Source organism: Erythrolamprus reginae, unplaced genomic scaffold, assembly GCF_031021105.1.
Source record: "Erythrolamprus reginae isolate rEryReg1 unplaced genomic scaffold, rEryReg1.hap1 H_18, whole genome shotgun sequence".
NCBI classification, from domain to species: domain Eukaryota; kingdom Metazoa; phylum Chordata; class Lepidosauria; order Squamata; family Dipsadidae; genus Erythrolamprus; species Erythrolamprus reginae.
This window is the reverse complement of record NW_027248471.1, coordinates 707,001-720,899: the sequence shown is the minus strand read 5'-3', so window position 1 is coordinate 720,899 and position 13,899 is coordinate 707,001. Positions and strand designations below refer to the sequence as shown.

General features: G+C 36.0%; 2 protein-coding genes across 2 annotated transcripts; both read left to right on the top strand.

Moving 5' to 3' along the window:
- Positions 1 to 752: 752 nt before the first annotated feature.
- Positions 753 to 1,721, top strand: LOC139155438 (olfactory receptor 5F1-like; the record flags this gene model as incomplete). Its single annotated transcript, XM_070730569.1, has 1 exon — positions 753 to 1,721. A coding segment is annotated over one exon (969 nt), but the record flags the coding sequence as incomplete, so codon positions are not given.
- Positions 1,722 to 12,978: 11,257 nt separating this feature from the next.
- On the top strand, positions 12,979 to 13,899 carry LOC139155372 (olfactory receptor 13G1-like). Its single transcript, XM_070730504.1, has one exon. It carries the CDS (start codon positions 12,979 to 12,981, stop codon positions 13,897 to 13,899), a length of 921 nt encoding a protein of 306 aa, XP_070586605.1.

Genomic DNA, 13,899 nt, shown 5'->3' with positions numbered 1-13,899 from the left:
ATGCATTTTGAATTTCCTATAATGTAATTTCTCTGTTCATTTCTCCTTATCTAATTCCTCTAGCTGTGGCATTTTTATATTTTAAGTAATTAATTAAATTGTTCCATTCCATTGGTTCTTGTCTATATAAATCAGTGTAGCTATTTCTTTTATTTTGTCTTCTGTATGTTGTATTTTTTCCTTTGTATCTCTTAATTGTTGTATTGTTCTGTTTTCTCTTTCTTTTTAAATTTTATACACCAACCACCTCCCAGGTTTATTTGCTTTTTCAAAATATGTTGTTTAACAAATTTCATGTTAAAATTTTAATGTATTCCTGCTGATCTACTAAATTTAATTTGTGCTTTGCCTCTGGCATAAGCCAGTGAAAGTGCTCCCAGTGGTCCTTGGTAATCTGGATGCAATGCCATAGGATCTCAGTGGACATTTGAAAACCATTGGAATTGCTAAAATCTCCATCTGTCAATTGCAAAAGGCCATTTTACTGAGATTGGCACATCACACAGTCCTAGGTACTTGGGAAATATGAAAGCCAGCATAATGATCTTGTTTGCTGTGTTGTATTGTTGAAATAATAATAATAATAATAATAATAATAATAATAATAATAATAATAATACGAAGAAGAAGAACAACAACAACAATCTGTTAATTTTGTTGCTGAAATAATTAAGAAAAGTTGTCACATGTAGAAAAATTACAATATTATGCAAATATATTGATATTTAATGTAAAACTTTTTACCTGTCTAGAATACCAACAACAACAGTATTGAAATAAAGAACAGGACAGCCTTAACGGAGTTCTTCCTGGTTGGTCTATCAGCAACAACTTACATGCAGATATTTCTGTTCTGCATATTCATAATCATCTATACTACAGCCCTAAGTGCCAACTTCATTCTCATCCTTACCATATGGACTTTCAGGAAACTACACACACCCATGTACTTCTTCATTGTCAATTTGTCTTTAGTGAACGTATTCTCTATTTCAATTACAATACCTAAATTACTCCAGAGTCTTTTGACTGGAAGAAAGACAATCTCATTTCATGGTTGCCTTACTCAGGCCTATATGTTTATTTGGGCTGTAGGGACAGAACTTCTGCACCTCTCCTTTATGGCTTTTGACCGCTATGCTGCCATCTGTCACCCTTTGCAATACCCCATGATCATGAGGAAGGAAGTGTGTGTTTGTATAGCTATTGGAGTGTGGTTGATAGGTCTAGTTAATACTTCAACTCATTCTGGACTGTTGAACCAGCTGTCTTTTTGTAATTCCAATATTATCAATCATTTCTTTTGTGACCTCCCCCCTTTATTGCACCTCTCATGCTCAGATCCAACTCTAAATGTTTTTGTCTTATCTGCCTCAGATTGGATATTAGGAGTTGGCTGTTGTGGGTTCACCTTAACATCATATTTTTTTATAATAAGAACAATCTGCAGAATCCGTTCCACTGAAGGGAAGAAAAAAGCATTCTCCACTTGTTCCTCACATTTTATAATAGTCAGTATTTTTTACTCCTCTGTAATTTATACTTATATCAGGCCCTCATCAGCCTACTCTCCAGAACAAGATAAGGTTGTTGCTCTCCTTTATTCAGTGGTAACTCCTCTTGCTAATCCAGTCATATATTCCCTGAGAAACAAGGATTTTAAGGAAGGATTAAAAACACTTATTGGGAGAGTACGACTGATCAATTGGCTTCAATACTGAGAAAGTCTGAGAAAAAAAATGTTAACAAAAGCACCTAATAGAAGCCAACACATTGTACATAAATAGAATACTTTTTCATTTTATAGAGTTGTATCTCTAAATTCTATTCAAATTCTTCTGTTGTCCATGTGCAGTATAATACCCATATTTATTTCTCTATATGTGAATGTAATTATTCTGACACATACAAGTAAATACTGGAAAATGTATATCAAGTGGTAGCTCTACTTGCGAACTTAATTTGTTCCATGACCAGGTTCTTAAGTAGAAATGTTTTTAAGAAGAAGCAATTTTTCCCATAGGAATCAATGTAAAAGCAAATAATGTGTGCGATTGGGGAAACCACAGGGAGGGTGGAGGCCCTGTTTCCTCCCAGTAGATTCCTAGAGAGGCCCCACAGAAGCTTCTCCCTGCCTTTTCCGGTTACAGTTTCAGAGGCTCGGGTTTGTAAGTGGAAAATGGTTCTTGAGAAGAGGCAAAAAAATCTTGAACACACGGTTCTTATCTAGAAAAGTTTGTAAGTAGAGGCATTTGTAGATAGAGCTACCACTGTAGATGCTAAATATTTTTCCTCTTTGTGGTACTGCATTTCAAATATAGACCTCTGTATATGGTTTCATTCAAGAAAGAATCTTTACTTACATATAGTTATTTATGTCTATGGTTTTTCCTACTTAGATTTGTAATTAAGGTGCCATGTTTACCACAAAGTATGTCTGATTTGGGCTAGCAGGTTTCAGAGATACATTCTATATCTTGTGTCCTTATGGTATGTGCTTCAGTATTAATAAACACTGAGTAGGACTTTAATATTTATTGTATATTCAAAAACATAAAAAACACTTCTTAAACTGTTTTGTCCTTTCATATTTTAAAATTGTATTTTGTATTTAGGTAGCATACAATATATATATTGCCAGATCATGCCAGATCATTTAATTTATGAAAATTTTATGAAAAATAAAAATGTTTATTTCAATTATATTTATTTATTTATTCAATTCAGATAATATATTTTTATTCAGAAGGTTTCAATTAAATTCGGTGACTATATATAAATATCAATCTTTGTTTGACTCAAAGATTTTAAAAATATGGATTTGGCCAATTTGTAGAAGACCATTCACTAATTTGCATATACATACACACACACACACACACACACACACACTCACACACAAATACAGAGTTTCTTTTTTGGCTATATATTGTTTATAAATTGTCAATGCTCCAGCACTGGAAGTTTTTATGAAGAGATTAGACAACCACCTGTTTGAAATGGCATAAGGTTTTCTGCTGAGAGGAATTTTACTAGAAGACCATTAAGGTACCTTCCAACTCTATTATTCTGTTACAGGACTGCTGAAGGACTGCTCGAGACAGAACATCATAAAGATCAAAATATATTCCAAAATAGAACAGAGCAGACCAGAACAGAATTCTTTATTGGCCAAGTGTGATTGAACACACAAGAAATTTGTCTTTGGTGTATATGCCCTCAGTGTACGTAAAATAAAAAAATACATTTGTCAAGAATCAAGAGGTACAACACTTAACGATTGTCAGGAAACAATCAATATTAATGTAAATCATAGGGATGCAGGCAACACGTTGTAGTCATGCAGTCATAAGTGGGAGGAGATGGATAATAGGAATGCTGAGAAGACGAATAGTAATAGTAATGCAGTTTTAGTGAATAGTTTGACAGTGGTGAGAGAATTATTTGTTTATCAGAATGATGGTGTTCTTGTGGTGTCTAGTTGTCTTGGTATGCAGAGATCTATATTGTTGTTTTGAGGGTAGGAGTTGAAACAATTTATGTCCAGGATGCCAAGGGTCAATAATATTTTCACTGCCCTCTTCTTGATTCGTGTGGTATACAAGTACTCAGGCAGGTTGGCAGTAATTGTTTTTTCTTAAGTTCTGATTATCCTATGAAGTCTGTGTCGGTCTTGTTGGGTTGCAGAACTGAACTAGACAGTTATAGAGGTGCAGATGACAGACTCAATGATTCCACTGTAGAATTATATCAGCAGCACCTTGGGCAGTTTGAGCTTCCAGGGTTGATGCAGAAAGGTTACACTTTTTGTGGGTTTTTTAATGACATTTTTAATGTTAGGTGACCGTTTTAGGTCTTGAGATATGATAGAACCTAGAAATTTGAAGTTCTCTACTATTGATACTGTATTTCTAGTATTCTAAGAGGTGGCAGAATGGGAGGATTTCTCTTAAAGTCTACCACCATTTCTATGATTTTGAGTGTGTTCAGTTCCAGATTGCTCCAGGCGCACCATAAGGTTAGTTGTTCAGCCTCCCGTCTGTATGCAGTCTCATTCTTCATGCATACAGTAGATAGATAGATAGATAGATAGATAGATAGATAGATAGATAGATAGATAGATAGATAGATAGATAGATAGATAGATAGATGTGCATGTGTATTTCACATGTTATATCGTATTTTCTGGAGTATAAGATGCACCAGAATATAAGTCACACTGCATACCAGGTATTCATCTAGCTAGCATCCTTAGTCTGATCAGCGTCAGTATATTATTTTATATACTGGTTAAGGGCTTATTTTTTTTTATTCTGAGAGTGTAACAATGAAAGAACTTGCAAGTCAGTAAGAATTGGGAACATCATTAGCACCTGGAAAGAAACAGCATGAGCAAGCAAAACCCCTGCAAAGACTTAGGGCTTGGAAAATATTTTTCTTTGCAATGAGTAACAATGAAAGAGCTTACAAGTGGGTAAGAGCTGGGAACATTGTTAGCACCTGGTTAAGGCTAGAAAGAAACATTTGGAAGCAAGTTAGACCAGTGGGGGGGAAACCTGCAAAGGAAAACATTCTTCGCAGAGTGTAACAATGAAAGAGCTTGGGTACATTAATAGCACCTGGTTAGGGCTGGAAAGAAATATCTGGAGCAACTAAAGCAATAAAGAAACCCTACAAAGACAGGATTTGGAATACATTATTGGTAGAAAGTAAAATTTAAAGAGCTTGCAAGCAGATAAGGGCTGGGAACATTGTTAGCACCTGGTTAGGGCTGGAAAGAAAATTACTCAGAACAAGTTAGAGTTATGAAACAAAGCGTGCAAAGACTTGGGCTCGGAAAACATTCTTCACAATGAAAGAGCCTGCAAGGTAAGAGCTGGGAAAATCATTAGCAGCTAGTTAGGGCTTTAAAAAAAGTTACATTCAGCGTATAAGATGCACCTTAATTATCAGCCTCTTTTAGGGAGAAAAAGGTGTGTCTTATACACAGAAATTAATCATCCATCTTTCCATCCATCCATTTATTCATGACATGTTATCATACTAATTCTGTCTGTCTGCCTGTCTGTCTATTAGTTCCCACAAGAGAAGTTTCTCTTCTTTTTTTCCCTACCTATTGTTGTGGTTGGCTCTGGCTCAGCTCCTGCCCCAGGGAATGTGGAGGTGGATGCAGGGGAAACTTCAACATGTCATAGGCCTGTGTTATTGCCGACAGAGTCAGTTCAGAGTTTAGTTTCTTTGGACGAAGAAGAAGGTGGGAGTGACTTGGAAGAGGGGGGCTTGGCACACAGCCCAGGCAGTCAATCTCCATTATCTTCCATTGATTCGGATGAAGACGTCTCGGACCCACTCAAGCGCAGAATTATGTGTAGAAGAGACCAAGTAAGGACATATTACCGGAGATAAGAGAGGCCACCTGTGTTTGGGTGGGGCTCCAGTAATTAGGGCTGCTGCTATAAATAGCAACATGTGGGTTTGGCCATTGTGGAAGAGTATCTGATGGCAGTTCTTCAGGAATCGTGCCTTGACTTTGTTGATTTTTCACATCTTTGAAACCAACGCAGAGCAAAGTGTGTGGGTGTTTCACTTCATGGAAGAAGAAGGGGTGTGAAGTTTCTTCACAGCTGCTAGCTAAGTACTTAAAGACTGATTAAGGGAAATTGTACAGACTACCCGGTTCTTTTGGGACGAGTGCTCTTTGCAATACAAAAAGAGTGCTCAGTTTATTTTGCATTTTGTGATAAAGAACATTGTTTTGAATTTTCAAACGTGTGTGTGTGTCTGAAATTTGTATCCTTGAATTTTCGGGAGGCTCCTATCAGAGAGCCCGGCAGAACACTTATATTTGTCAGAGCATTACGAGGAAGTTTGTTTTAATCCAGATGCAACCTATTCTTCACATAATATATTCTGCTTTTTCAGTGAAAAAGCAGGTTTTGTAAACTTTTGACAGTGACAAGATGTTGGGAAATTTCACAACTGGCAAAACAAAGCCACATATTTTCTTCCTTCCTTCCTTCCTTCTTTCCTTTCTTTTTCGCTTGTTGCAATATCTGAAATATAGCACTATTTTGAATGAGAAATTAGCAGTATCTTTTACATATTGTGTCCAATATCCACAACTGCTACCAAAGCTGGATTTTAGAAGTAGTTCTCAATAACCACCTCCCTTCTTTATCTTTCTGAACTCCAACCTCTTCAAATAAAACCCTCTGATGAATAAGATTCGCCGTACTTCTACTATTTTGCGTTCCTCGAGATTCATATACCCATTTCCAATTTCTGTCATTAATCAATTTATCCCTTTCTCCCCATCTTTTGTTTCTGTCAAAATCATAATATTCACCTTATTTTGCTTAGCCATTCTCAATATCTGTAATATTTTAAATCAGATCCCAAACCATTTACATTTAAAATCATTATATTACACTCATTCATAATATACAATAATATTCCTTTCCCCCTCTTTTTTCACTCTTGGTTTGTTTGTTTTCCCCTTCCTTACCCCAGTTACCCCCCCCCAAAGTGCCTCCCCCTGTGCTCCCCCCACCAAACCTTGTCAAATCATGAGGCACTACTCTGGATTGCGTTCCTATCCTACTGACCTCCACTTTCAACAGCTTTTAAATATAATTAAAGAGAAAAATTCCTCTCCCACTCTCCCTTATCCATTTAAATGATTCCTTCTTTTACTTTTTTAAAACTTCCTTTATCTTTTTCCCTTCCCCCCCCCCCCAAAAAAAAAGAGTTAACACTGCATTCCAGAAACGTCTCTGACGAAATCACTTCTTCGCATTCTTGTCCCGCATTGATAGTACAATGTCTATGGAGTTTCTCAATCATGGTTGTCGCAAAGGTACTTTTTCAAAAGATAAGTAGATTTTATTTTTCCTTAAAGTTGTTTCACTTCTTGAATGAGAAGTGAAAAGACTTCAAGGAAAAAAGAAGCCTAGTTGCCTCTTGAAAAAGTACCTTTGGGTACTTCATCCAAACTTCATCCAAAAAAAGTATGATATCACTAAGATCTGTTTGGTTTAATTATATTTGTAACAACACCATTATACAGCAACATTCTGAATACTTAGGAATACTTGGGAAATATTCAGTAAGTGAATTAAAATGCCAAATCCAATCTAAACAACTAGCTAACTATTCAAAATGGTCTCTTCACTGGAGACTTGATACAAAGAACTTACATATTTAAAATGCTTTATCTGGTAAACCTGTGCTTGCTGCAGACGTCGTATAGTTTGTCCGATATTTGGGTAGACTAGGTTGTCCTAAAACATGGTTGTCACTATAAAAACACTGTGCTAGCTGTGTTTCTTATCTTTTCCTCAATTTCTCCCATTATCTTCTGCTGCCATAATTTCCTTGAACCTCTTTTTCTGTGTCTGTGAGTTATTCTCAAAATTTCAAGTATTGGCATCAGTCCCAAATTATTTAGGATCCCTATTGTAATGTATGTTGAAACCACTTACAATATATGGCAACACTGTCATTAACTTGCTCTTCTTGTATTTTAAGCCTCAATTTATGATCAGTCACTTAGCAAGCATTTGAAGTTACAAGGAAGTCTCTCAAAGATAATTGTGACCCGGATTTGAAGTTTCCCATCTCCCATGTTGGTAACATAATCTCATTTTGGCATTTGGAAAGTGGCCCACAGTTACAGCTGTTTACAGCATCCAGTACTTATGTGACCCTGATTCACAATATTATTTCCCAGAAACTGGGGCTTACTTCCAGTTTCCAACAAAAAGTTTCCATTTAACAACTGCAGTGCATACTTAAGAAAAGTGGCATTCACTTTACAACCACATGTTCACGTAATGACTCCTATAAAAAGATAGTTAAATTGAGCATGGATATGGGATGACACATCTAAAACTGACATGATATACCACTGTAATTCTAACCTCAATTATTGAGATAAGTGGAGAACTGCTTATATTTATAAAAGATTATTTGTCTTTAGAACTTGAAACTGTTTAAAAGTTGCAGGGGCCCAGTAATAATAATAATAATAATAATAATAATAATAATAATAATAACGACAATGACAATGACAATGACAATAACAATAATTTATTAGATTTGTATGCCACCCCTCCCTGAGGACTCGGAGTGGCTCACAACAATACAACATGTACAAATCTAATGTTAAAAACAATTAAAAACCCTTGTTATAAAAAAGAAAAACAATCCCAAACCTAACAAACCATACATAAAACCATAGTAGCTAGGGGCATATTAATTCCCCATATCTGGCAACATAGGTGGGTCTTCAGGAGCTTTCAAAAGGCAAAGACGGTGAGGGCAGTTCTCATCTCTGGGGTGAGTTGATTCCAGAGGGCCAGGGCCACCACAGAGAAGGCTGTTCCCCTGGATCCCGCCAAATGGCATTGTTTAGTCGATGGGATCCGGAGATGGCCAAATCTGTGGGACCTAATCGGTCTCTTGGATTCATGCGACAGAAGGCGGTCCCAAAGATATTCTGATCTGATGCCATGTATGGATTTATAGGTCATATTCAACACTTTGAATTGTGACTGGAAACTGATCAGCAGCCAGTGCAAGCCGCGGAGTGTTGATGAGACATGGGCATATCTGGGAAAGCCCATGATTGCTCTTGCGGCTGCATTCTGCATGGTCTGAAGCTTCTGAACAATTTTCAAAGGTAGCCCCATGTAGAGAGCATTACAAAAGTCAAACCTCGAGGTGATGAGGGCATGAGTGACCATGAGCAGTGACTCCCTGTCCAAGTAGGGCCGCAACTGGTGCACCAGGCAAACCTGGGCAAACGCCCTCTTCGCCATAGCTGAAATGTTAGTTGTGGATTGAAGAGGACACCCAAGTTGTGGACCCTCTCTGAGGGGGTCAGTAATCCCCCCAGGGTAATGGATGGACAGATGGAATTGTCCTTGGGAGGCAAAGCTCACAGCCACTCTGTCTTGTCAGGGTTGAGCTTGAGCCTATTGACACCTGGCACATCACTTCCACTGCTTCGCTGCCTGGACATGGGGTGGAGATGTACAGCTGGGTATCATCAGCGTACTGATGATACTTCACCCCATGCCCTTGGATGATCACACCCAGCGGTTTTATGTAGATAATGAATAGCAGGGGGGAGAGGACTGATCCCTGAGGCACCCCACAAGGGAGAGACCTAGAGGTTGACCTTTGACCCCCCCACCAACACTGACTGCGACTGGCCAGAGAGGTCGGAGGAGAACCACTGAAGAACAGTGCCTACCACTCCAACCCCCCCTCCCCAGCCGGTGCAGAAGGATACCATGGTCAATGGTATCAAAAGCCACTGCGAGGTCAAGAAGCACCAGGACAGGGGATAAACCCTTGTCCCAGGCCCGCCAGAGATCATCCATCAGCATGACCCAAGCAGTTTCCATTCTGTAGCCTGGCCTGACTGTTGAGGGCCTAGATAGTGATTGTGAGTAACTTATTACTAGGGCTGACACTGGATCACTTTACAAAGAATGTTGTGTAATCCTAACAAGAGTTACATAGAACCTACATAATCAAATAATGTTTACCATTAATTAAAGAAAAAGTTGTGTGGAAATACCTCTGATACCACTCAGCCCAAACGGAAATTGTTCCTTCAGGATTCTAGTGTATTATTGGAATACCCTTGAGAAATTGTTCTCTCAGATGCTACCTATATACCATTCTACATATTAATCATGGTACTTCTTATCTATTATTTTCACAGCATGCATAGTAAGCTCCGTGTTGTACCATTTTTTTTTATTTTTGTTTCACTCTAAACTGCTAAAGGTGAGAGGGCTTTTCTCCATGTTTCATCTTAATAGTATAATGATGAATATTATAATATACTGTAATATCTCTATAACATTATAGTCTGCTATAGCATAATAATACTAAGAAACCTCTCCTCTCAATTATTTAATACAAATTGATTTTCTAAAGAAAAGACTGAAAAAATGGAAAAGAGATATTTTGATTATCTGTAAGTATATTCCCTTTTAATCCATATAGAATTTTATTGTTACTTTAAAATGAAACAAAATAGATTCATAGGACATCTTTTTTATATATTGACAGACTGATAAAGATAGGATATGAGAAAAGATGTCTTATTTAATGTTAATCAACAATCACATGTTTGCTACTGTTATATATTTTTTTTTCTAAAATGATTATGAATTAGATGAGGTTTTATTGTATAATATAGTATTGCATCTTTTTCCATAAAATCTCATTATGAACACTGCATGGAAAGGATTTAGACAATAGCTTTCCCCATACATACTCCTTTTTTTCCCATTAAAAGGGAAAGCACTTACAGCCTGTGGGGAGGGCGGGGTGCATGCATGCACTTGCAAAATGTTTTTTTCCCAGAAAACCCTTTCAGCTATATAGCTGACTTAACATTTTTAAGCAGGAAATCTGCAACCATCTCCATTAAAAATCAATTAAAAATGTATCACAATCAAGCACATTTAGTTTCAGTTATCTTTTTAAAAATCTTGCAAAATATTCATTTGTTTATATTACTAAGCATTCCATTCATCAAATACATAGGAATGTTGAAATATACATACTTTTAAAATCTTAATGATACAACTAATTTACAACTAATTTGTACATTTGAGGCACAAATGATCCCTACCCTATATTTTTTTTCATAAATAAATTAAAGTAATTTTGCACTTACAGTTTTGGGTCTTCGCGTACATTTAGCATTTTATTTATGTAGTTTTTGCCATTTTGAACATTTTATTTTGTTGGTATTTATCCAGAGCCCATCAAGATTGGTGGAATAATAAATAAATAAAATTCACTAAATAAGAGGGGAATGCTCAAGATATTGGAAATTAAATTAGCATTTCTATAATCCTTCCCTTTGTACCCCTACCATTCCTACATAATTGAAAAATCATCTCAAAGATATTGCTTATTAATTTGCATGTGACTGACAATGTCTTTGAGCACAGCCAGTGGGGAAAGATAAAAATCAGCAATGAGAAAAAATGTTATGTCCTTTTAACTTTCTGATAACTTAAGAATGGTTTGATAAAACTTCATCTTATTGAACTCAGGGTCATTCAGGTTTCATGTAGAGAATTATTCCTTTGGATGCATTCACTGTGATTTTATAAATGATGGGGTATGTATGAATATGTGGGACATTAATTTCTGACCTCTATATATAATCTATCTAGTACAGATAGAAAATTAATATTTCTTTGATTGAATTCTTATTTTATTTGGCCAGTTTTGAAAGCATATGGTATGAAACTCACTATCTAAATGATTATTGCAGTATTATTTCAAATAAGTTTTTAAAAATGTGTATTGTTACAGTTGTTTCACATTGCCCTTTGTCCTTTTTTTATAAACAAAAAATAATGGAATTTTTAAAAGGAGAACATAAAGCAATAACAAGAATATATTGTCATGTCTTTCATAACCAGATAAATCTAAATCCGGGATATTTGGTCTCTTTTTTCTTGAACAGCTTAGATGACATAAAATTATAACTTTTGAGAGAAACTATTATTTTTGTCAGTGATTTCTGACAGTCTCAAAATGGGTGAACAGTGCAGTCAGGTGGTAGGGAAAGCAAGTAGGATGCTTGGCTGCATAGCTAGAGGTATAACAAGCAGGCAGAGGGAGATGGTGATCCCGCTTTATAGAGTGCTGGTGAGACCACATTTGGAATACTGTGTTCAGTTCTGGAGATGTCACCTACAAAAATATATTGATAAAATTGAATGGGTCCAAAGATGGGGTACAAAAATGGTGGAAGGTCTTAAGCATAAAACTTATCAGGAAAGACTTCTGTATAGTCTGATGGACAGAAGGGAAAGGGGAGACATGATGGAAACATTTAAATATGTTAAAGGGTTAAATAAGGTTCAGGAAGGAAGTGAAGCGTGAAACAACTGTAACAATACACATTTTTAAAAATTTATTCTTTTTGTGCCGTCAATTTTCTATGCTTCTATTTTTTTTAAAAAAACTTAAAATAATATCTATTTGAGATTACTTAAGATACATTATATCAAAGTAACATTTTTTGATGATGATAAAAAGTAACATTTTTTGATGAGCATGATGATAAATTTGCTACAATTATTAAATGTGCTGGATTCTAAGTGAAAGGAATATCAACTTGGGCATCACTTTTGTAGGTAGGTAGATAGGTAGATAGGTAGGTAGGTAGGTAGGTAGGTAGACAGGCATATAGACAGACAGACAGACAGACAGATGCCCCACCCATCTTAAGCCCATATTGTTTCAGTACATATAGAGGAGATATAGAGAGAGCTCAATGATTGGAAGCCAAACCAAATAGGAATGTCATCTTTGTTGTACATTAATGCAATAAAAATAAAATAGTAATTAGAATGAAAATTAACAGCTAAATGTGTAGCTATGTGATTATGACAATTAACACTCTTCACCTAGAACCACTTGACTGCTTTGGGTCATATCTCATAAGCCTGTCAACTTTGGTTTTTGGACACCCCAAAAGAAGCACATTATATATATTTTCTCTAAATGTTAAATATAGGTTTAGTTTTATTTTAGGAAGACCTAGTGATATGGATACTAATAAAGATGGGTAATTGCATCACTGAATTTATTTTGGACCTTGTAGTGAATTACTAATATACTCTATATTACAGAATATTTCGTAGATATTGTATTAAAAATATGGTAATCATTATACTTATCAATAGTTAATTGATTTCAATACTGTAATTGGAATTCTAAACATTTTCATATAGTCTTCTTAGAATTAAATTTCGATTTAAAGCAAGTAAAATAAAAATACATAAGAAGACAGGATTGTATGTGTTTTGTATTAAAAACTTATTTGTACTGTGTTTTAAACGTGAATGAAGAAATGAATCAAATGAGACTGCTATTTTAAGAAAATTATCATGGACATTCTTTTAAATCAACAGATCATGTGAGAAAACTGGAATGAGGAACAAAAGTTGTGTGACTACTTTCGTGATGTTAGGTCTCTCTGAAAAACCTAAACTACAATTGTTGCTCTTCATTCTATTCCTTGTTGTTTATATTGTTGCCCTAATTGGAAATCTTGCCATCATTGCTGCCATCATTTGCTATCCTAAACTTCACAGGCCAATGTATTTCTTCCTTTTCCACTTGGCTGTTGTAGATATAATCTGTACTTCTGCCATTATTCCCAAGATGCTAGGAAATTTAGCAACCTTCAGCAAAGGTATCTCCTATTCTGGCTGTATAGTTCAACTCTATTCCTTCACCTGGTGTTTGGGAGCTGAGATGGTCCTCTTCACTATCATGGCTTATGATCGCTATGTGGCCATATGTCATCCTCTGCATTATGCCATCATGATGAGCAAGAAAGTATGCATGGCACTATCCACAGTCGTTATTCTTATAGCTATTAGTAACTCATGGGTTCATACTGGTCTAATTATGAGGCTCACCTTCTGTGGTCCCAATGGTATCAACCACTTCTTCTGTGAGATTCCTCCACTTCTGGCTCTCTCCTGCAGTCCAGTAAGATTGAATGAAGTCTGGGTCTTCACAGCAGACATCTTCCTAGCTATGGGAAACTTCTTGCTAACGTGCTTATCTTACTGTTTTATTGTTAGAACAATCCTTAAAATCAAGACTTCTGAAGGAAAGAAAAAGGCCTTCTCCACGTGTTCCTCTCACCTTATTGTTGTGACCTTGTATTACTCTACAGTCATTTATACTTATATACGTCCAGCTTCCAGCTATAACTTTCAAAGAGATAAAGCAGTTGCTGCCCTATACACATTGGTTACACCAGTTTTAAATCCCGTAGTTTATTCTCTGAGAAATAATGATGTCAAAGCAGCTCTTAAAAAAGTTTTATTTATAACATGA

Bases quoted from the DNA above. Each gene is read 5' to 3' on its own strand.
- LOC139155372 (XM_070730504.1), top strand. From the start codon at position 12,979: ATGAGGAACAAAAGTTGTGTGACTACTTTCGTGATGTTAGGTCTCTCT.